Source organism: Danio rerio, chromosome 21, assembly GCF_049306965.1.
Source record: "Danio rerio strain Tuebingen ecotype United States chromosome 21, GRCz12tu, whole genome shotgun sequence".
Classification (NCBI taxonomy): domain Eukaryota; kingdom Metazoa; phylum Chordata; class Actinopteri; order Cypriniformes; family Danionidae; genus Danio; species Danio rerio.
This window is the reverse complement of record NC_133196.1, coordinates 4,765,782-4,791,472: the sequence shown is the minus strand read 5'-3', so window position 1 is coordinate 4,791,472 and position 25,691 is coordinate 4,765,782. Positions and strand designations below refer to the sequence as shown.

The 25,691-nt window shown below is 35.4% G+C and overlaps 1 protein-coding gene and 1 long non-coding RNA gene across 8 annotated transcripts in view; one reads left to right on the top strand and one right to left on the bottom strand.

Moving 5' to 3' along the window:
- LOC141379954 (uncharacterized) overlaps positions 1-25,691 on the bottom strand; it is a 154,586-nt gene that overhangs the window by 124,561 nt on the left and 4,334 nt on the right. For 2 of the 3 annotated variants that reach the window (XR_012397085.1, XR_012397086.1), the window contains exons 2-3: positions 24,957-25,052; positions 22,445-22,540 (exon numbers count right to left, since the gene is read on the bottom strand). This is a non-coding gene — a long non-coding RNA (uncharacterized lncRNA). Of the gene's footprint in view, positions 1-20,396; positions 22,541-24,956; positions 25,053-25,691 lie in introns of those variants that run through there. The other variant, XR_012397084.1, reaches the window with a different exon arrangement.
- The window catches only part of ntng2b (netrin g2b), a 141,940-nt gene that overhangs the window by 114,539 nt on the left and 1,710 nt on the right, over positions 1-25,691 (top strand). For 3 of the 5 annotated variants that reach the window (XM_073935708.1, XM_073935707.1, XM_073935706.1), the window contains 3 exons: positions 194-268; positions 9,399-9,566; positions 19,281-19,415. In XM_073935708.1, the coding sequence (XP_073791809.1) occupies positions 194-268; positions 9,399-9,566; positions 19,281-19,415 (378 nt within the window). Of the gene's footprint in view, positions 1-193; positions 3,222-9,398; positions 9,567-19,280; positions 19,416-25,691 lie in introns of all 5 variants that reach the window. The other 2 variants (XR_012397083.1, XM_073935709.1) reach the window with 2 other exon arrangements.

The following is a 25,691-nucleotide window of genomic DNA, read 5'->3' as shown; positions in this document are numbered from 1 at the left end:
TGTACTTTTGATAGCACATATGCTTGGTAGTGGATTTTTGGGCTCATTAGATGGCTTAAACGATGATTCTATTCCCTCCCTTAACGGTGTAAATTCATAGCTTGTTATTTGCTTGCCGTAGAGTCAGTTTGCTTTGCCTGTAATAGGGGTCCAGATAAACGAATATAATAATCATACTGTTCATTTTCCAAAGCTCTTATGAAGTTCTTATTATCTGGCGGGAAACAGACTGTACAGCTAAAAGGCATCATATATGACGACTTTCAAGGTGAGAAAGAATCACAAATGGAATGAGAAAATGAAGATGTTTATTTGATGTTTTAATCATTAGTCTTCAGCCATTCCCTTCTGCTTATTACCACTATAGTTTTAGAATTCACTTTTGTTCCTTACAACTAAAAAGCAACAATGTTCTAGATTCTAGATCCTTTGGGTGTTTCCTTCAACTCATTAATGGTGTACCTTTCAATGTTCCATTCTACTTATCACTGTAATGGTTTCTAGAGCTCTCTCTATTTCACTGCAACGCTTAAACACTGTAACATGTTCTAGATTCTGGACATATAAACTGTTTATTTCTACAAAAACACTAATGTGCTCAAGACTGCACCCATGTTACTTGCATGTCTAACTTTGTAATTTTTAAGGTTCTAGAACATTCAACTGTTCCTTCTACAGTACTCATAAACACGGCAATGTTCTTGAACTCACCTTAATATCAGACAACTGAAAAACACTACCATGTTCTAGATTCTACAATCTTTGACTATTTCGATCTACTCCTAAACACCGTAATGTATTCTAGAACACCTTACCTTTGTGCAGCTCATGCATAGTGTAGCATTTTCTAGGTTCAGGAATCTTTGATGGTTCCTTCTATTCATTAACCTGTAATGTGTTCTTGAATTCGCTTATACACAATTCTCTTAGAATTAAAATCATTCTAGATTCTAGAACCTTTGGCTGTTCTCTAACAGTGTAACTTTCACAGTTTTCCTCTAATTGTTATAACTATGATGGTTTCTAGAACTCACCCTATTTCACTGCAATGCTTAAACACTGTAACATGTTCTAGATTTTAGACCTTTAAACTTTTCATTTCTACACTAACACTAATGTGCTCAAGACTTCACTCAAGTTACTTGCATCTCAAACATTGTAATGTTCTGGGTTCTACAACCTTTGACCATTACTGTCTACTCTTAAACACTGATATATTCTAGAACAGGGGTGCCCAATCCTGTTCCTGGTGATCTACCTACCTGCAGAGTTCAGCTAAAACCTAGATCAAACACACCTGTCGGTAATTACAAAGCGCTCCTTGGTAATTACCGACAATTACTTGGCAACCTTGATATATTCTAGAACATAACTTAGCTCTGTACATCACATGAACAATCTAATATGTTCTAGGTTCAAGAATCTTTGACGGTTCCTTCTATTCATTAACATTGTAATATTTTCTAGAATTCACTTTAGTTTCTTAAATTTAAAAACCTTCTAAATTCTAGAACCTTTGGTTTTTCCCTTCTACTCTGTGTAGCTTTCATTGTTTCCTTCTACTTATCACAGTATTGGTTTGTAGAGCTCACTCTATTTCACTACACCTCTCAAACACTGTAACATGTTCTAGATTCTAGACCTGTTCATTTATACACGAACACTAATGTGCTCTAGAACGTTCTAGGTTCAAGAATATTTGATGGTTCCATTGTAACATTTTCTAAATTTCACTTTAGTCTCTTAAAATAGAATGTTCTAAATTCTAGAACCTTTGGCTCTTCCCTTTTACTCATTAACGATATAGTTTTCACTGTTCCCTTTTACTTATTATCACTAAAATGGTTTCCAGAACTCATCTTATTTCACTACAACTCTTAAAGCACTGTAACGTGTTCTAAGATCAGGGGTTCTCAACTGGTTTGGCGATAGGACCCACATTTTTACATGGCCATCAGGCCGCGACTCAAATTTTCAAAAACTATGAAACAATTTTAGGAATGATAACTAATTTGTATTTATTTGTTAAGTAGTGACAGATAAATCATAAGAAATTCACCAAACAAACTTACAAATAAACTATATTTTACTGCTGTCATTTAACAAAATGTATCAAATTATAAAAATATTACAAAGTAAAAAACGACAAATACTGTAAACAGTGGTTAGGGTATGGAAAGGTTCTGTAACGACCAGGGGGAGTGACAGAGACAACTGGAGGTGAGATCCAATATGCAGGTTTATTCAGCGTCAGGCAAGCAAAGATCAATCAGGTACAAACGGGTATGTGTAGGCAAATCCAGAATCGTAGTCATATAAACAGGCAACAGGTCGAAAGGCAGGCGGCTAAACAGGAGAACACGGATGAACAAGGCTAAGGTCTATACTCAGGAAAACAAGACAGGGAAGACGCTTCGTAATGTTACTGGTACAGCTAACAAGAGTCGGCCCACAGGATGGGTCAAAGAGTGGCTTATGAATGGTGTGTTATCAGTCTCTGACAAGGTTCAGCTGGTGAGTGCAATCAAGCTAGATGTGTGAGCATGGGTGTCTGGGAGAAGTGCATGTATGAAAATGTAGTCCAGGCGGAAGTGTAGTCCATGGTTTGTTGTGAGAACCAGCGATCTCTGGGGATCGATCGCTGGTTATGTGACAGGTTCAGTTACCTTAAACTAAACTGAACTGTTAATAAAACATGTTGTCTGGTTTTTAAATGTCGTTTTAATTCAGAAGGTTTCATGCTGTCTTATGAGAGCACCTCACTACATATGACACACTGAGGCTTTAAGTCTTTTTTTGTCATCAATATATGTAAATCCATACTTTACATATTCGTGGTCGCACTTGCGCTTTGACATATTTGTTGCTATCATTAAATGAAATTTCACATGTCAAACGGTAGGGTTGTCGCACATGCATTTCAAAATAAAAGTCGAGTACAAGCAAAATAAGTAAATAAACTAAACTTTTGTTGTTTTTTTGACCACACACTCCGCGACCCACCAGTTGAGAAACCCTGTTCTAGATCAATGCTGATTCTAGAACATGTTACAGTTAACATGTAAATTAATGGCTATTTCTGTAGAAAGATAAAGTGAGAGTGAATAATTAAAATCTCGCTTAGTTTGATGATGTTTCTCAACATGTCACTTCCTGTCTCCTGCTTCCGAACTCATCAACCCCATCATCCCTGCTTCTCTGTCTTATGTGTGAAATGTAAGGTAAGTGTGTTGTAGGCATTTTGCGTGACTCATTTATTTTTCATTGATTTTCCAGTTCCTATGTGCTGAGACAGTTTCTCGACTCTTTCAGTGCACATAAATATTGAAAACACACTTCTGTACTGATAAAAAAAAAATTTAATCAGAAACAGCAAAGTATTTGTAAAGCTGATTAAACGGTCTGCTGAATATGTATGTTTATGTGCAAGTTCACTTCAGTGGTGAAACAAGCTGTTAAACTACTTAACACACTTGTGGTGTTATCAGATCATTATTTTTATCCAGAGAGATGTAAAAGGAATTTGGTCACACTTTACAATAAGGTTTCATTAGTTAATGTATTTACTAACATGAACTAACTACCAACAATACTTGTACAGCATTTATTAATAGCAGTTCAAGTTTCCTAATACATTACATTACGGGTCACCAATCTCTGTCCTGGAGGGCCGGTGTCCCTGCAGGGTTTAGCTCCAACTTGCCATAACACAACTGCCTGAGTGTTTCAAATATAGTAAGACTTTGATTACCTTGCTCAGGTGTGTTTGATAAGAGTTGGAACTAAAATCTGCAGGACACCGGACCTCCAGGAACAAGTTTGGTGACCACTGCATTACATGATAGAAAATGTGGGGTATTTGGAGCATATAAATCCTTTATTTTGTAAGTTAAAGATACTCAAGTTCAATGATTTGGTTAAATTTTAAAACAGCACAATTTATGTTTAAAGCTAGGAATAAACTACTTCCAAAATGCACACAAAAGTTTTTTGAAGAAAGACAAGGGGGATGTAATCTGAGAGAAGAACTACATTTTAGAAGGTTAAAAACAAGGACAACTTTAAAATGTTTGTGTATGTCTGTCTGTGGTGTAAAACTATGGAACAGTCTAGATTAGCCTCTCAAACAATGTCAAGATAATAATCAATTTAAAGTGTAATGTTGTATACATATATATTATTAATGGAATATAATGATGAAGGGGATTGAAAAAGGATGAGGTGAGAGAGGTATGATGACGTTTATTTAATGGCTATTTGCAGAACTATGTTTTTTTTTCTTTGGGTCTATGTTACAAAATGTAAAGGTACAAATGGAATGAAACATAATTTGTCAAAGATGCCAAAAGGATAAAATAGGTTTCATGTAAATGGAAGAGATAAGTAAAAGAAGAAAAAAGTTTAAGTAATAGACAAATGTATGTGGTAATGGGGTGGGAAAATAATAAGCTTGTGCTTCATCCCACTCCATTTTCGACCATATTGAAATGTATTGTTTGTTAATGATATTTTATGTATGATATTTTTGTTTAAAAACAAACCAAATTCCTGCTTGCTAACGTTAGTTAATGCACCGTGAGTTACGTGTCCTTTTCTTTGCCTTAGTCCCTTTATTAACTGACCTAGCCGGCAACCTTCTTGCTGTGAGGCGACAGTGCTACCACTGAGCCACTTTGTTGCCCCCATGAACTAACAATGAATGACTTTTTTTTCATTAACTAACATAAACAATAAACAATACATCTATTACAGTATTTTTGTATTAGTTAATGTGCGTTAACTCACATCAACTAAATACAACCTTTTTGTAAAGTGTTACCAGAATGTTTTTTGGCAAAATATTCAACAAAAGAAAAGTTTTTTAAAACTTTGAGATAGTTTTTTCTTGATTTTCTGTATTATTAATTGCTGTTGATAACTCTTTTGCCATGAAATAGCCAGAGAAGCTGACCTGGCAATAAACTTTCTAAAAAATAAATAAATAAATAAATAATTAAATAAACCTCACTTCGGTAGTGAATTTCAGATTTTTGCACATAGATGCATCGTACTTGGCAAAATCATGATGTGTTTTTATGGTCATGAGCATCTTAAATCCTTGAAAAAAAAATTACATTGAGATTTTTTTTATGTATTTCTGCATGTATTATATTATCTTTGCATCAATTTACAAAAAAGCTAATTACCGATTATGCGAGGTGTTTCTAATGCAATGTGTTTGGGGGGGGGACAGTAAATTTGACATTATTCTCTCTTCTGGCTGCCGTTTTTAGTCTCACACTATTATTTTTCCTTTTGCTGAAAGTCTTAACACCATTGTTGAGTTTTTCTTTTATTATTTCAGCAAATAGGATTGTAGAAAGCATATTTGTCGTACTTTTACATTCAAAGCTTGCCCTACTATGACGACTTATACGCTACTGAGAAATCTGGAAATGTGAAGAGGGTCCATAAATGTTAAAGGAACTGATTCTCTTTCTCAAAAGAGCGACACTGAACATGAGGCACTGATACACAAGACACAGATTTTCTGTGAGTGACAGAAGGAAACAGACATGAGAGAAAGATAAAGGACAGGTGTGAATAGGGACTGGGAGAAGCCCAGCAGTTTGACAAAAAGATCTGCTTCAGAAGACGGAGAAACAGCTGTGTTAGTGAAAACATCTGTCAACAGATTTCCCAGCATCCCCAGAATACACACACACACACACACACACACACACACGAAGTGTGGGAAAGACTCCCATAAAAGTGTGTGAGATATCACCCTGTCAACAGCGCGCACACGCGCACACACACACACACACACGTCTTCATTTCAGCCGTCAGAAGCAGGAAAGACACAAAGTGATGCAAAAAAGAAAGTCAATATCTTTCTATTGATCCAGCAGTGTGACTGATGCAGTTTGTAGACATGTTAAACATTCACAACAGCGAACCTCCCATCCACTTATTTCACTTTACACTCTATTTAATTCACTTTCCCGGACATTTATTTTATGCAAATAGTTTGTCAAGTCAGGAGCTCATCGACATATGAGTGTTCATAATTACACATCCACATTTCCTATTTCTGCCTTGTTTTGACTCTCAGAGTGCTTATATCCATGGAGTATGTTTACATGGACACCAATAATCCGATTTTAATATAATTAAGACAATAAATTAAGATGATTAAGACAACTCTGATTAAGAGTTCACCATGTAAACAGTGATTTTTGATTAATTTAATCAGATTAAGGTCATAAGTGAACTTAACAGAAATGTAATTAAGACGTGGAGTATGCCAATTCTAGTGGCATTATATTAAAGTGCAGTACAGACATGTAAACACCGAAATCAAACTATTACCATCACGTAGGGCTTTTTGCCGCATTTTAATTTATACAGGATATATTTCATACACACACACACGGCTGTTTGACACTATTCTCGAGTCAGTAAAGGACAGACACACGCAAATCTGAAAAAATAAAAGAATTCTTTCGGCGTGCGGTATCAAACTCCATTAATACAACACTCCTCCATCAGTTCTTACTTAATACTCGCATTCAACACCTCAGTTTGTCATGAATGAATTGTTCCTGAATGAAAGTGAAAGAGCCAAACTGCAGTTCAAGTACCAAAAGTGAAAATGAAACACCTGAAATTACATGAAACTCCAAAGGAAACGTTGGATAGGGTGGTGACGCAATGTTGTTAATTTATCTATGGGCTATAACATGTAAAACAGGATCATGAAAGAAGCATTCAAAAAGCCACACGTGTAAACACCTGAATGATATTATTGTCTTAATCAGATTACTGATGTGACGTCTATGTAAACAGTCAATAGATCAGCAAGGACCATAGTTTCACTTTTAGCTAAAAATCGTTATTGTTCTGCTGAAGAAAAAAAACATTTTCATCAATAGTTGAACTCTAACTTAAACATATTAAGTCTTGTTTTCCTAAAATTAATTGAACTGAACAATTATCTTGCTGTAAGGTCAAGGGAAAAAATTGTATTATATATAATTTAACCTTTAATAAGGTTTTGACCTTTGTATAAAAACCTACAGTTCAAGTCAAAATTCTTTCTCTTTCTTTTTTTTCTTTTTTAAATATTTCCCAAATGATGTTCAGCAGAGCGAGGAATTTTTCACAGTATTTCCAACGATGTTTACTCTTCTGGAGAAAGTCTTATTTGTTTTATTTCGGCTAGAATAAAAGCAGTTTAATTTAATTAGTTTAATTTTATCAGCCATCTTAAAGGGCATCTATTTTACAAGATGTTAAATTAACCTTTGGTGTCTTCAGAATTAAGTTTCAGCTCAAAATACCCTTCACAACATTTATTACAGCCTCCGGAATTTGTCTATTTTTGTGTCTCAGTACACTACAGCTGTTTTTGTAGTCTGTGGCTTTAAATGCAAATGAGCGGTGGGCTGCTTCTTCCCGCCCAACACTCAGACTTGCGTGTCTGCTTCTCATCATGCATTACGTCAGATAAACAGCACAGTGACCGACTCGGATGAAGCTGAAATACAGCTCATTAGTCAAAAATACCTAGTAAGTTAATTTAATGTAATTGTGGTGGAGTTTATTCAAGCCTTTCTGAAATGATGAGTCTCACACAAATGCGGTTTGCCGTACACCAAACACATTAGCGTTTACTGACAAAATGGGGCCGTGGTGCTTCTAGCTGTTAAAAATTACATAGCAATTTTACTGTCTTTATTACAAACATGCTTTATTTTAAAAACTTTTTTTTTTTTTAAAGTCAGAATTATTAGCCCCCTTTTGATTTTATTATTTTTCTTTTAAATATTTCCCAAATTATTTTTAACAGAGGAAATGTTCACAGTATGTCTCATAATATTTTTTCTTCTGAAGAAAGTCTTATTTGTTTTATTTCGGCTAGAATAAAAGCAGTTTTTAATTTTTTGAAACCTATTTTTGGGACAAAATTACTAGCCCCTTTAAGCAAATTTTTTTTTTCGATAATCTTCAGAAAAAACCATCGTTACACAATAACTTGTCTAATTACCCTAACCTGCCTAGTTAACCTAATTAACCTAGTGAAGCCTTTACATGTCACTTTAAGCTGTATAGAAGTGTCTTGAAAAATATTAACTAAAATATTATTCACTGTCATCATGGCAAAGATAAAATAAATCAGTTATTAGATTAGGTGAGTTATTAAAACTATTATGCTTAGAAATGTGTTGAAAAAATCTGCCCTCCGTTAAACAGAAATTGGGGAAAAAATAAACAGGGGGGCTAATAATTCAGGGGGGCTAATAATTCTGACTTCAACTATATATAGTTTATCAAATATGAATTATTGTAAAAATACCCACAATGCATTTTAAAATGGTATTTCAGTCAGTAATTATAGTAATTTAATCATCCAAGAACAGTGTTTGCATTAAAGGCATTGTACACTGAAAAAAAATTATTCAGAGATGATTTCTTGGATTTACTCATTTTTTTCACGTTAAGAGGTTGTAAACCATTTATTTGTGTTGAATTTAAACAAACAAATTAGGTTGAACATTATTAAACTTAATTTGTTTGTTTAAATTCAACACAAATAAATTGTTTGCAACAGTTCAGCATGCAAGACTTTTATTCAGTGTAGTGATTACATTACAAAAATTTGACATGACTTTTCGGAAATAAAGTACCTTTTATACCTTATGCTTTGTTTTAATCAAGAAAACTTTTATTTAATAAAATTTGTAACAATATAAATTCTATTCTTACTGTAACAACTTGAAATAAGCAAATAGTTTTTAGCTAAAAAGCATCCGAGTAATTCAATGAAAGTAGCCATTTTGAAAAGGTAAAAAAAGTCCTTCTACAGCCTGCAGTGTCATGAAAATCCACAAGGGGGAGAATACAAGTGTCACATCATTTACAACAGGCTTTGAAACAAAGTATTGATCAGGTTGATATTATATAGAATATCTTATATCTTAGAAACTCCGGTATCAAATGATACGTGCGGCTTTATAGGGTTAAACCTTTAAATGTCACGTTAAGCTGAATACTAGCATCTTGAAAAATATCTAGTCAAATATCATTTACTTTCATCATGGCAAAGATTAAATAAATCAGTTCAGAGAGATGAGTTATTAAAAATATTATGTTTAGAAATGTGTTGAAAAAAATCTCTCTGTTGCACAGAAATTGGGGGAAAAATGATAGAGACCTTAACTGTATATATAAAAGGTTAAAACAAGATATACAACCTTAAACTCAAAATAAATTAAACATTTGTATGGGAAAATAAAACAAAGGTACGAAGGAAGAAAATCGTTTTGTTGCAGTGCCACCTTTCATTACTCGAGTTTCTTTTAAACCTTCTTTATTTCATTATTGCTGACTTCATGGTTTCTGTGTTTGGCTTTCAGATTGTGAATGTAACGGACACTCGAATCGCTGCAGTTACATCGACTTCCTGAACATAGTGACGTGCGTGAGCTGCAAACACAACACGAGGGGGCAGAACTGCGAACACTGTCGCATGAGCTACTACAAAAACATGTCTGCAGAGCCTGATGATGAGAACGTGTGTATCGGTGAGTTACTAAAGCACTACACACACACACACACACACACACACACATTTTGCACATACACCTTATTAAAGACATAGCAGATGATGAAGTCATTGGCTTACACTGAATTACTGTAGCAGAAACTGCAGACACCAAGATCATAAGATAGAGGAGAAAGCATGAACTGATTAAACATTTACCTTGAATGCAAATATAATGTATAATGCAGGTAAATTAAACACATTTGAATCATTCAGTAATTTGATCAGACAAATAAAGATTCTAGGCTAGTGGCTCATTGAATCACTGACTTAAATGATTTGTTTAAAAGTGGATTCAATGATGCGTTGTTGCTCTTCGGGTGGTTCGAACAAACCACCCCCCACATACAGTTGAAGTCAGAATTATTAGCCCCCCTTAATTATTAGCGCCCCTGTTTATTTTTTTCCACAATTTCTGTTTAATGGAGGGAAGGTTGTTTCAGCATATTTCTAAGCATAATATTTTTAATAACTCATTTCTAATAACTGATTTATTTTATCTTTCCCATGATGGCAGTAAATAATATTTTACTAGATATATTTCAAGACACTTCTATACAGCTTAAAGTGACATTTAAAGGCCCAAAAATGTCCCAAAAATGTTTTCAAAAAATTAATAACTGCTTTTATTCTAGACGAAATAAAACAAATAAGACTTTCTCCAGAAGAAAAAATATTATCAGACATACTGTGAACATTTCCTTGCTCTGTTAAACATCATTTGGGAAATATTTAAAAAAGAAAAAAATAATCAAAAGGGGGCTAATAATTCTGACTTCAACTGTATATAATTATTATATATTAATATATTATAATTAATTATAATAACATAATTTTTATTTAATATATATTGTAATAAAGTGTGGCCAGTAATTTGAATCCCATAGAGCCTCAAAGCCACAATATTGTGACGCGAGTCACGTGACATAACCCACTGAGTGGTAACATTTAAATCTTTGATGCGACATCCATACTGAGTAACGCTGTACGTCGAAAAGAGGCAGAAAAGGCAGGCAGCAGCGTCACTATCACAAAATATTGTTGTTCAAAAAGACTGCCAAACAGGGTAAGGCTAAAGTTACTTACTTTCTCACGGATGAAAATCTGCCCCTATCCATGAGGTTCTAGGCTAACTGGCCGCATTAGCCGGGATGTCCTGTATATTTATTGGCTTGTCCAGTACATGACCTCCCTTTCCTATTTTTGACATTATTTTTTTAAATAACTGTCCGGCAAAGGCTTTAACAGGAAGCGGAGTCCTCAGCCGTCAGATGTCACCACATCAAAAGACGCTAATCCCGTCACGTCTGTGTTTTTTAAGGCTGTTTGGTCACTTCATTTGTTTTACTTTTGATCGGATATAAACTCGATCGCTCAAACCACTTCAGAGGGGATTTGGGATGCATTCTAGATTAAACTGGACAGGTTTAATCATTTTTTAGACAAAATTAATATAAACTAAATAAATGATGACCTGGAGAAAATCTGACCTGCGCCTGAAACACCTGTAGGTGCACTTTTACAGCCAAATATCTATTAAAAACAGGTTTACTATAAGCATAAAACATGTTCTACCCTTTCAAGCCTGTAGCCAAGGGGGTTTGGGTGGTTCGGAAAACCCACCCCTTACTGTCAAAGCTCCAGAATTTGTCCCATACATGAGATCATTTGGCCTATTTTGACTACTATGCCATCATAAATAATGAAAATAATTCATCGAAAAAGACCAGACGGAAATGGTCAAATTGTGAATGAGGACAGTTAAATGTGCTGGCCAGTATGTTTTTTATCTAATAAATGACAGTAGGCTACAGTTTTGTTTTTTTACTTTAAAACTTTAACAGATTGCTATTTTTTTCCTAATGATATATGATGTAATAATTTCGTATTTAAAAAACTAGTTTTGTTGTAATTTTTCTTTATTGCTAATTTTTAGTTCATCAAAAAGTGTGGTTATGACGAGCTAATCCAGCAAAAAATAAAAAATAAATAAAAATACTGCTTAAAACGCACTAAAATACAGTATTTAAATCGCATAGTTGAATAGAAACTGAGGTGTACAACTGAAAAAGGGTCCATCTTTTAACACCCCTTTCACCAGGCTGGCTACGGGCCTGAATCAGTATCACATCTGATTAAAATACAACACTTGCTTGTGTGATATTAGTAAACTATGTCTTATTTAAATGTATGAAAGACACAAACCCATATAGGGAGTATTTGCTCTCACAACTCATTGGCTTTTAACTATTATATCATTCGTGTTACTTTTTAAAAGGCTTTATTATACAGTCAATGCATTTGCAGACTTAAGACGCGTTTTGCTTGGTGTTTTGCACAGTATCAAACTTGGTTTGAGCTCATGCATTGTTAGACAATAAACATCTCACACTTCATTCTTGATGTACTTGTGTCCTTGAAAATGAAAAAGTCCTTATATAATAGCAATGCAGCTCCCGTTCACTGTCATTCACTGCAGAGTCAGCCATCCTTGATGAAATTACAAGATTTATGATCGCAGCATACAAATTCAACAACTTTTTCAGTCAAACTGCTCACTATTCTTCACTAAAACTGCCAGTGAACGGAGCAGGGCCAAGCTATACAATGCATTGCAATTAGGAGGAGATTCATTTAGTCAGTTTTAGACAATAAAAGCAACTAAAAATAAATAAAATAAATACTCCACACGTACGTCAGTGGACGTTGTAGTATTGTACATCAGGAAAATCACATTTTTGGAAAATCTGAGTATAAAAAAAAAATAAATAACGCAAAAAAGAAGCCAAAAGATATGTAGTTAAAGAAAAATCATGACTTGTTCACAAAACTAGTCTTAAGTTGCACAGGTCATACATAGTAGAAGTCAAAAATATCAAATCATGGTTCTTGTAGACCGCTTTTGTTCTTTTAAAACATATTTAAAAATACATAAAATCATAAATATTTAATGGCTTATTAATTGTGATTGAGTTTAAACAGGGGTGGGCGACGCAGTGGCGCAGTACGTAGTGCTGTCGCCTCACAGCAAGAAAGTCGCTGTATCAAGCCTCAGCTGGGTCAGTTGGCATTTTTTGTGTGGAGTTTGCATGTTCTCCCCATGTTTACGTGAATTTCCTTCGGGTGCTCTAGTTTCCCCCACAGGTCCAAACACATGTGGTACAGGTAAATTGGGTAAGCTAAAATTGTCCGTAGTGTATGTGCGTGAATGAGCGTATGGGTGTTCCCCAGTGATGGATTGCAGCTGGAAAGGCATCCGCTTTGTATAACATATGCTGGATAAGTTGATGGCGACCTCAGAATAATAAATGTCTAAGCCAAAAAGAAAATGAACCAATAAACAGGTGCAACACGGTGGCTCAGTGGTTAGCACTGTCACCTCTCAGCAAAAAGCTTGCAAGTTCGAGCCCCGGCTGGGCCAGTTGACATTTCTAAGAATTGGCTTTAAAAACTGGCAGTAGAGTACGAGTGCATGTGTGAATGTGAGAATGTATGGGTGTTTCCCAGTGTTGGGTTGTGGCTTGAAGAGCATTCATTTGCCGGAATAGTTGGCGGATCATTCCGTTGTGCGACCCCTGATAAATAAGGGACTAAACTGAAGGAAAATGAACGAACAAACTTACTCGTGATTAGTAATATGGATTGCAAAGAATGGATTTTGGACCATTTTAATGAGGCAGTTTCCTCAATATTATAATTTTTTTTTTACCCCTTAAGGCCAGTGCACAACAAGACACTTTTTGCTCGCGTTTTCCATCAACGTTTAACGCCTCATGACTAAATAAAGGGCGTCAATATGATCGTGCACACCAGCGCGCAAAACGGCAGATGCAAAAGCGTCATTAAAAAAAAAAAAAAACGCCTCAATCTCGTTTTTTTGGTTTGACGCGCCACGTCAAAAACTTCTCCACTAATCAGATCAGCACTTTTGCACAGAGCTGCTGAAGTTACAGTAAACAGCACTTGGAGGCGCTCAAGTGCAACACTGTCAATGCGAGCGCACATTGAAGAAGATGCCAGGAGGCGATATGAACATGGAGCTGCTCATTGCTCTGGTGAACAATAATCATTTCTTCATCACTAGAGCTGGAGCTGCTGCTTGAACCATCCATAACAACAAGAGTGTGAACTTTGTCTTTTTCTGTGTTACAAGCGGGTGTCAGAAGCTTAAAGTTGTGCAGCGCCGTCTAACGTCAACGAGTGATTTTGCATACTCTTCTGCTTGACGCCAGTGAAAAAACCCTTGGGTTTGAATCCGAAAAAAACGTCCTGAAAAACGCTGACGATAAACGCAAACGAAAAGTGTCCCGGTGTGTACGAACCTTTAGATTCCAGATTTTCAAATATCACAACCAAATCTTGTCCTGTCAACAAAGCATAATGAACACTTAATGATGTATAAACCTCAATTATAAACAAATTGACACTTTTTCCATACAGTAAAAGTATACATGGAAATATATGCAAATTACACACATACAAGATATTTAAATTTTACATATATAAACGATGTGAAATATACACACAACATTTACATTTAAATATTGCAAAAATGGCCACTTGCATATACATTTAAAAGATAGGCGAGTTATAACAGCACAAACTCTTATGTATTCGTAGTAGTGCTGTGTGTTATTTGTTTAACTCTTTAAGGTGACCTGCTGACTGACTAACAGGTGAGGCCAGCAAACACGATGTAGCTTTCAGTTATGATGAACACAGTTTCCGTAATTATACTATATAATAAAAAAGATCAAGACGCATTGATACCAATCTTTTGGTCTATTGGAGATATTCATGTATATTCCTAGCAAATCTAATAAATGTTGACATACTCGTTACATAAACGCACTAAATCGCACTTCAGCAGTGTTTATTTGAGAGCTCAGAAGAAAATCTGCACTTCACTTGAGCAGCGTATATTTTTAAATATCACAACCAAATCTTGTCAACTGTCAACAAAGCATAATTATATTTGTTTCAACGATTGGAATTAGAAATATATCCATTAGGGATGTAACGGTATGAGAATTTCACGGTACAATAATACCTCGGTATGAATGGCACGGTACGGTATTTATTGAATAATTTACAGGAAAAACAAAACTAATGAAAATACTCGAAAAAAGTGCCAAAAGTGTTTATTTACCTTAGCACTGAACATATCAATGACATACAAATTAGCCATCTATCTGTACGTTTCGAAACAGGAACTTCAATTTTTTAATTTTAATAACAAAAAACTATTAAACCATATAAAAAAATAAAGTTTCAATTTAGTATAGTTGAAAACTCATCTTATTCAACATTTAATCACTCACTTACTTAGATAGAGATGGGTTTTTTAAGCAAAATGATCATATAACTATAATCTGGTAAAAGCTGGGATCTCTGGGCATTTACAATGTCCCCTGCAACAGAAAAACCCCTCTCATTTGGGACTGAGGTTTCTGGGACAGAGAGATATGATTTAGCCAAGGTTGACAGCAGTGGGTAACGTTGTGCATCGTCTTTCCACCACTTGAGAGGACAAACCATGAGTGAGATAGAGGTCTCTTTGCGGTACAAGTCAATGTCTGCATCAATCTAACAAGTGTGCTGTGTTCTGCAGTCCCCATGACTGTTTTTAGTCGTATTCCCCGACTTATATTTCACCACAGTCTGGCAGTGCCTGCATACTGTTTTTTTCTTTGTCTGTCACCTTTTCTCCTTTTTCGTATCTTTTTAGAAAGAAACCGAAATGCTTCCACACACTCCATTTCCGCATTACTGGATCTGTAGTGACAACAGACCGCAAAGGATGATGGCCATTCTTGGGCTGATGGGAATTGTAGTTCCCACTACCTCCCGTTCGCTTATTCACCTGAGCAAACATTTCTCAGAAATATAGTTTTATTGAGTCATGAGCCTACGGTAATATTGAAAAAAATTACTATTGCGGTATGACGGTATTTACAATATTGTTACATCCCTAATATCCATACATGTTTAAATATATAGTTTTATAAATTCATATGGTCATTAATTAAATTAATAAAATTAATTAAATAAATATGATATATGTGCGAGCAGGCATGGGACGATAACCGGTTTGGACAAGTCAAAATTTTAAAACCGCTAAAACGTTGTGTTAAACCATTCCTATGGTATATGTAAGGCCTGGGGAGGGTTTTTATGTGTTTTAACAACTATTTTATTCAGTTTTTAGGGCAGTAATCACAATATCATTAAACCATGATTATTTTATTCAAGGTTATCATATATTACATACATAAAAACCTAATATGAACTTGTATGTTGTATGTAATTTGCATACGTGGCCATATATTGGATTTATATGTAGCATGACTGATTTTCTAATCCAGGGTGACAATTGCCAACAGAAAGTGGGAAGACTGAGAAAGTGCGGGAAGAGTCGAACGCCACGGTCAACAAAGTTAAACTGCAACATTATCTTCCCGTGAGCGTCATATTAGAGATTCCCAGCGGCCCTCAGAAACACTTCCAGAAATAAACCCGGATGCGACAGCTCTTAAATCAGCGGCTCTGCTTCCAGGCCGACGCTGAGAGTACGAGGACGCAGAGGAGAGTCCATCTGCCGCATGAGGAGGCAGGGCGCGGGGTAAACGAACACGCGCTGGGAAGTCAGCACAAATGAGCTCGGGTGATCGGGTGTGTGCCAGGTGCCAACATGGCACAGGGTCAACATCAAGATCTCCACGAGGAGAACATTTACCCCATCCTGAGCTCTCAATAGCACTGAGTTCACAACCCTCTATTTTCAGGAGTCCTCACACAAGTGCAGTAATTCAATCTAATGCTGTTGGCTGCGTCCCAGTGCACGAGTGTAAAAATACCATTGATAGTTTCTAAAAATATTTCAGAATGCAGTAATTCAATCTAATACTGTTGGCTGTGGCCCGAAGCATGAGAGTAAAAATATCATTGAATTACTGCATTCTGAAATATTTTTAGAAACCATCAATGATGTTTTTACACTCGTGCATTGGACCACAGCCAACAGTATTAGATTGAATTACTGCATTCACAATTACATTTGGTCGTTTAGGAGATGTTTTTTTTTCCCGTAGTGACTTACTATTGAGAAGGCATTCAGCAATTCATCAAGAGGCAATACAGTGCTAATTATGCTAAGAAACTAGTTTTGAAATGTTATTCCTAGTAATTTCTTCAATAGGCAAATAAATCAAAAGTCCTAAAACAATCACAGAAAAGAGCTTTCTACCACATCGTACAGCAAAACATGTCCTATGTAATGCATTTCAAAATTGCAAAAATGTAAACAGCGCCCTCTAGTGGATTTGCCATTGAAATGTGCAAGGAAACCGATGCAAAGTAACGCATTTAAACTTCACAAAAATGTAGACGGCGCCCTCTAGTGGATCTTTCAGTAAAATGTGCAAGGAAACCGATGCAAAGTAACGCATTTAAACTTCACAAAAATGTAGACGGCGCCCTCTAGTGGATCTGTCAGTGAAATGTCCAATGAAACAGACGCAAAGTAACGCATTTCAATTTTGCAAAAATGTAGTCAGCACCCTCTAGTAGATTTTTCATTGAAATGTGCAAGGAAACAAGTGCAAAGTAACGTATTTTAATGCATGGTTTCCGCTACATAGTCTTTCATGGCGGGGCGCCACACCAAAACTCATCCCCCCACAACATTAAAGCTTCTCATTCAAAACATTCAGTCGTTGTTGTTTTTTTTAATAGCTGGTAATAAATCGCACCCAAACGTTTTAAAAGATAGGTGAGTTATAACAGCACAAACTTTTCTGTAATCGTAGTAGTGCGGTGCGTTATTTGTTTAACCCTTTAAGATGACCTGCTGACTGACTGACAGGTGCGTGCTGCGTGAGGCCATAGTTCCGTAGTTATACTATATAATAAAAAATATACCTTATAAAGGTCTATGGCTCTGCATACAATAACTTTACCATGCTGGAGTTTATAGCCATTTCAGTTTCTTTCAAGATGCATTGATGCCAATCTTTTGGTCTATTGGAGATATTCATGTGTATTCCTATCAAATCTAATAAATGTTGACATACTCGTTACATAAACACACTAAATCGCACTTTAGCAGTGTTTATTTGAGAGCTCAGAAGAAAATCTGCACTTCACTTGAGCAGCGTATATTTGAAGGCGTGCAAAAAAGTTTTCTGCACAGCAGAGGAAATCGGCGCGCAAGCAGAGAGATTTTTATGCATGAAAGCAATCTAAATTGTAATGCTGCGCTCACGATATTTGTTATTAAAATAACACCATAGGTAGTTGGTAGATTTGTGTAACCTCCTGTCGCCACAGCTGGAAAACAATCATAGAGGAAACACTGCAATTACACAAAAATGTAGACAGCTCCCTCTAGTGGACTTGTCATCTGAAATGTGCAATGAAAAAGACACAAAGTAACGCATTTCAATTTCGCAAAAATGTAGACAGTGCCCTCTAGTGGATTTGTCATTGAAATGTGCAAGGAAACAAATGCAATGTAAGTATTTCAATTACACAAAAAAGACAGCGCCCTCTAGTGGATTTATCATTGAAATGTGCTAGGAAAATGATGCAATGTAACGCATTTCAATTTCACAAAAAAATGTAGACAGCGCCCTCTAGTGGATGTCATTGAAAGGTGCTTTGAAAAATGCAATGTAACATCTTAATGATACAAAAATGTAAACAGCCCCTCTAGTGTATTTGTCATTGAAATGTGCAATGAAACAGATGCAAAGTAACGCATTTCAATTTCGCAAAAATGTAGTCAGCACCCTCTACTGGATTTGTCATTGAAATGTGCAAGGAAACAAATGCAATGTAACGTATTTCAATTACACAAAAATGTAGTCAGCGACTTCTAGTGGATTTGTCATTGAATTGTGCATGGAAATGGAACACAAAGTGACATATTTGAATCTCACAGACTGTAGACAGCGCCCTCTAGTGGATTTGTCATCTAAAATGTGCAACATAATGTACCACAAGTAATGTCTTTAAATTCTGCAAAAATCTAAACAGCGCCTTAGTGTATTTTCCATTAAAACATGCAACAAAATAGACCCAAAAGCCATTTCATATAGGCAAAAATGTAGAAAGGACCTTCTAGTGCATTTGTCATTGAAATGTGCAATGAAACGGACCCAAAGTAATGCATTTCATATTGGCAAAACAGTAGACAGCACCCTCTAGTGCAGGGGTAGGCAAACTCAGTCCTGGAGGGCCGGTGTCCTGCATAGTTTAGATCCAACTCTAATTAAACACACCTACTTATATATTTCTAGTGATCTTGAAGACGCTGATTAGCATGTTCAGGTGTGTTTGACTAGTGTTGGAGCTGAACTATGCAGGACACCGGGCCTCCAGGACCAAGTTTGCCCACCCCTGCTCTAGTGGATCTGCATCTGAAACATGCAATGAAACGTACCTAGAGCATTAAATTTCATGTTTAAAATGCAGGCTGGGGCTCATATTTCATTGCATTTCTGTATTCGTATTTGAGCCTGAGCTGGAAAATTCCGTCAGTCTAAGTTTGCACCTAATTTGGATGCAAACACTTATGTACTGCTGTCAATTTTGTAGTTAAATGTAATATACAAGTTAAACATAACCTTCCAACCAACAGTAAAAGCAACCAGGTCACTCTTGAGACTAATTCAGCCTCTCTTTTTTCTTTCAGAGTGTAACTGTAATGCGTTGGGCTCAGTTCATGACCGCTGCAACGGCACCGGCTTCTGTCAGTGTAAAGAAGGCACAACCGGAGTCAAATGTGATGAATGTCTCCCGGGCTACTATTGGAAACAGGGCTGTTTACGTAAGTACCTTCCAAGATTCATTAACTGCTTCACAATTAGGCTTCATTCTTACTTTCTTACTCATTCCTACTTAATTAACAAATCAATGTCAAGGTGTGGAGTTGCCTTTCCATTCAGTTCAGCCGGCTTTAAATCAGATATTAATAGGCTCAGAGCTTTACAAGGCTATTGTTTCCAAAAGTCATCTGAAAGAGTAGAGAATGTTATATAATAATAATAATAATAATAATAATAATAATAATAATAAAAATAATAATAATAATAATAATATTTCTTCTCATGCTTTGATCAATAGTCAGTTTTAAAATTATGACATTTAGGGTGTTATGATTTGTTTCTGACTAGTGGGAGCAACATCAATTTAGTTATTATTTATTGCACCTTATCGATTTATGTCTATAGTTTTTAAATAACAATATAATATTTAAGATTTTTTTATGTTCATAAGGTTTTTAGTGTTTTTTTTCATATAATATTCCAAATGTTTTGTATAAAAAAGTAATATAATCTTATAAATAATAATTAAATAATGAATCTGATTTATTGCAATTGAGCCATTTGCATACTTTAGTCCATTTTAAACTAAATAAAAATAAAACATTCTGGCGATGACTAGCTGCATTAAAATTCTTTTAATAATATATTTAGATTTAGATAATGTTTGTTTTATTTGAGCTTCATTTAATAGCAACGATAGAGTAAAATAGGTTATCTTTATTATAGACACTATTTGCAAAATTGTATATAAGTTAACTGTTTAAATTATATACTATATCTGAATTCAGTTAATTGACGTAGCAAAAATATGGCTTTAAATCATATTTAATATTACATAATCAGTATTTACTAAAATAAACAACTTTCCCTCAGGAATGGCCAGCAAATTTCAGTTTGCATTAAATCTGAATATTTGAAATAGAAAACTGAAATGCTATTTACGTAAAATACACTCCAACATCTGGTAAAAATTGATTTCACAATGCATTCATGTACTGCACATGAAGAGGTTTTTCTCCTATAATATTCTACAATATATTCAGATTCATAAAAGATAAGAGATATTCTCAGTCTTCTTAGTTAAAAATTTTCTGGAACAATCATTTAGAAGCTTACTTTAATAATCAGACTTATGTTTAGGAAATGTATGCAAATGAGTACATATTTAATTAAAATGCTGCCTAATTTACATATACAAACATATTTCAGAACACTTGCAGTTTAAAATGGTTTGCAGTTCTTAACGCAATCAATCAACATGTCTAATTGAACTTCTGAATCCACCAATAGCAAACCATAACCATCCAGCCAATTATAAATATCAAACTCCTGATAAATGCACTGGATTAACTCTTTGATTAATGGATGCATCAATATATCGACTGCTGGTATTTATTGGCCAATATTGGATTAATTTAAAAATCACTAGCAATAATGCTAAAAAGGCTGATACCAATCATTTTTAAATTACTTGGTTATTATAAACTACAAACTTCTGCTAAATGCATTGGATTAACTCTTTGGTTAGGGATGCATCGATCGCTGATATTTTTCGGCCAATATTGGATTCATTTAAAACTATCAGCAATCATTTTAAAAAAGCTGATACCAATCATTTATAAATGACATAATTTCATTAAATGTTGCCTCATTTACATATGCAAACTTATTTCAGAACACTTGCAGCACAAAAAAAAGTTTGCAGTTCTTAATGCAATCGGTCATCTGAGGAACACGTCTAATTCAACTTTTGAATCCACTAATGGTAACCCATGAGCATCCAATCAATTCCACATGAACCAAATTAAGCCCCACCAAACATTTCTGTCCTAATTCGAGAAGCTGCTTCACTTAGACATACATCACAATAGAAAATCTCTAATTTAAAGCTAGCGATGCATCAGTTTATCTGCCGATATTAGATTAATTTAAAACTATCTGCAATAATGCTAAAAAGACTGATGCCAATAATTTATAAGCTACATGGGAATTATAAAATACAAACTTCTGCTAAATGCATTGGATCAACTCTTCGGCTAATGATAGAGATGCATAGATATATCGGTCGCTGATATTTATCGGCCGATTTTAGATTAAATTTAAAACTATTGGCAATCATTTTACAAAGGTTAATACTAATCATTCGTAAATTACATAGGAATTATAACTTACAAACTTCTGGTAAAGGCACTGGATTTACTCTTTGGTTAATAGTAGAGATGCATAGATGTATCGGTTACTGATATTCATCGGCTGATATTGTATTAATTTAAAACTATCTGCAATAATGCTAAAAAGGCTGATACCAATAATTTATTAGTTAGATGGAAATTATAAAATACAAACCTCTGGTAAATGCACTGGAATAACACTTAGAGATGCATAGTTATATCGGCTGCTGATATTTATCGGCCGATATTTGTTAGTTTAAAAAATTTGCAATAATGCTAAAAAGGCTGACACCAATAATTTATAAGTAACATGAGAATCATAAATCACATACTTCTGCTTAATGTACTGGATTAACACTTAGAGATGCATAGTTATATCGGCTGCTGATATTTATTGGCCGATATTTGTTCATTTTGAAATATCTGCAATGATGCTAAAAAGGCTGATACCAATAATTTTAAGTTACATGAAAATTATAAAACACAAACTTCTGCTAAATGCACTGGATTAACTCTTAGAGATGCATAGTTATATCGGCTGCTGATATTTATCGGCCGATAACGGATTCATTTAAGAATCTGACTTTAAGAATATAGTGGCCATTTAATAACGTATGATTCTATCATTGGAACTGGTTGCACAACATAAAGAGGTGTGGTCTTATAAGAGGGTGGGGCTAATTTGATTTAACAGTAGACTGACCTGTTGCAACTCTGTAGTATTAAATTAGCACACGACAAAAGCAGCATATTACTGGATCTGGATTGTATTTGTGCATTCAAATGGCATGCAGCCGCATGCATCTAAAAAGCCCTTGTTCATTGGAAACTGGTTTGTAGGGTAATGATCACTTTTGTACCTGGATTCCCTTGGTGAATTTAGAAGCCCTGCGCACAGCGTTTTCCCAGCGATCCATCTTTAAGATGAAACAGGCCCACAGCCAGAACCGCTGGCACTGCGAGGAGAGACAACAGCCCGGAATACATTAGGGACACGGGATTAGTCATTTTCTTCAAATAGATTTGTTTCCTTCTTGAGTTAAGTGAATCTGGAAATGTATTTAGTGGCTCTTCTGGTAAATGCACTGGATTAACAATCGTTTAAAGGTAGGAATGGCCAATATTGGATTCAGTTAATACTATCAGCAATAATGTTAAAAAATGCTGATACCAATCGTTTATAAATTAATTGGTAATAATAAATTACAAAGTTCTGGTGAATGCACTGGATTAACTCTTTGGTTAGGGATGCATCAATGTATCGGTCGCTGAAGATTATCAGCTGATACTAGATCAAATTTAAAACTATTAGCAATCATTTTAAAAAGGCTGATACCAATCATTTATAAACTACTTTGGTAAAACTTCTGGTAAATACACTGGATTAAAGGTGCGGCCGGTCAAAATGGACTTTTCTCCCTATAGACTCCAATTCATACGCATGTGAATGTGTCAGACCGGAAACGCAAGTTCGTTGCAAAACTCAAGCTTGATGAACTCTGACCTGCGAAATTGCATCACTTGACTGCGTGAGACCAATCGAGGATCAAGACATGACCTCATTGGACAGAAATGTAAAATAAAGATCAATCACTCGCTTTTCTTAAATGTCTAATTATATTGTTTAATTCCGCTCCTTTACGCAGCACCGTAGTAAAGAATTTTGCAATCTCAAACTCTAGTACAGTGGTCACCAAACTTGCTCCTGGAGGGCCGGTGTCCTGCAGAATTTAGCTCCAACCCTAATCAAACACACCTGAACAAGCTAATCAAGCTCTTACTAGGTATACTTGTAACATCCAGGCAGGTGTGTTGAGGCAAGTTGGAGCTAAACACTGCAGGGACACCGGCCCACCAGGACCGAGATTGGTGACCCCTGCCTTATTGTGACTGCAGCTCAACTCTTTGCTTAATGGATGCATTGATATATTGGCTGCTGTATTTATCGGCCAATAATGGATTCAATTAAAACTATCACCAACAATGTTATACACTGTCAACCCTGGAACCTTATATAGACAGGTGTATGCCTTTCCAAATCATGGCCAATCAGCTGAAACATCTCAAGAATGATCAGTGGAAACAGAATGTACCGGAGCTCAATTTAGAGCTTCACGGGAAAGGCTGTGATCACTGATGTACATGTGATTTTTATTTGTTTTTTATTTGTAATTAATTTGCAACAATTAAAAAAAAAATTCACATTGTCATTATGGGCTATTGTGTGTAGAATGTTGAGGAAATAAATGAATTTAATTCATTTTGGAATAAGGCTGTAATATGAAAAAATGTGGAAAAAGTGAAGCGCCATCAATACTTTCCGGATGCGCTGTACATATAGCCTAACGTAGGCTTTATTTGTTAAGTTTATTTAAAAAAAAAAAGGCATGTCAATAAAAAAATTAATGCTGCTAAAAGAATAATTGAATTGCAAAAATCCCCTTCAAAGAGTGACTTATTGTAATTTTTGTATCTAAACTTAAACCTCTCTTAAAATGTTAGACAGTTGAATGTTAGATTGATAAATCCAATATTGACCTTATTCTAAAATGTGAAAGTGCGCCTGTTTTCGTGATTGTTTTAGAACTTCCGATTCAGTCGCCTGTAGGAGAAATGACTAGGAATAATAAACGGCAGAAAACAGACAAACTCGCTCTACAAACAAATGTTTGCATGACTATACAGACCAAGTAGAATAATATAATAAGAACATATCAGTTTGCAACATCAAACAGCAAAACGAGCAGTTTTAATGTCTAAAAATGAATGGAAGTGAATGAGACCGGAAATCTTGAGCCAAAAAGATTCAAATGGCTGCGCCCACTTGTCGGCAAACAATAAGGTGAAAACGTTCAGTAAAATTGAGAAAATGGAGGAAAAAATAAGCTTGTACTGCATAGTAATGTAGATTTCAGTTGCTACCCATGTCTAACACACCTGAACCAATTAATTAGGACCTGAACACCGCTAGATAATTACAGGCAGGTGTGTTTGATATGGGTTGCAAGGGAAATCTGCAGGAAGGTGGCTCTCCAGGAACAGGGTTGGCCACCACTGCAATAGACCAACATCAGCCAAATGTTATTTTGTTGAAATCATTAAAAACTAAATTTAATTAAATCTCCAGTTGATGCAATACATTTTAAAGGCAAGCCTTTTAAACATTTTAATAAAATAATATATATATATATATTCACTGTAAAAATTAGAGATGCATTTTCAGTTTCCTGAGCCAAAGAGAAAAATGCAAATCTTGAGCAATTAATGCAAATAAATATTCAAATACAACCCTTTTCATTCCATATAATCTCTACAACATTTCATTTTGAATCTAATCCTGCTTTAAATGAGCTTTTAGATGATGTCACTCACCATTAATTGAGTTGAGCTTGCATGGAGCACTCAGGGAATAAATCCTCAGGTCATACTGCACTAGTAGGTCATTCCAGGTTTTCCATACATGATATACTGCAGAAATAGAAGATGCATATTATGGTTATATGCTATTCTGAACATAGCCATAGTCATCCTACTCTCCATCATTTTCTGCCCTTTCTCTCTCTCATACACACCCACACACACACACACACACCCACACACACACACACACACACACACACACACACACACACACACACACACACACACACACACACACACACACACACACACACACACACACACACACACACTGTTCACTGCTCAGACAGTTTGGGGTCAGATGTGCAGCACCTGGTCTCATTAGCACAGAGACTCCCGTGACCCAGTGTTGCTTTTTAATGACACCAGACGCCCATGTTAAATATGACACAAAACCAAGCCACTCAGCAAATGATCATCACAGTGTGTTTGTATACAGGTTTATGTGGCTTACAGGGACGCAAAGTCATATAATAGCATGGATATGACTTACTTGGACTCTATTAGGTGGATTACAAAGACACACCTTATGTCCTTGTAATGTGAAATGCTTAGAAATCATACTTAAAGGGGTCTTTTGACATTCAAAATTTGCCAAAGATTTGTACTTTTTTCCCCTCATCTTCTCCCCAGCGAACATGTGCGATGACAAAAGTATAATAATAATAAATGAATGCTGCTTTAATG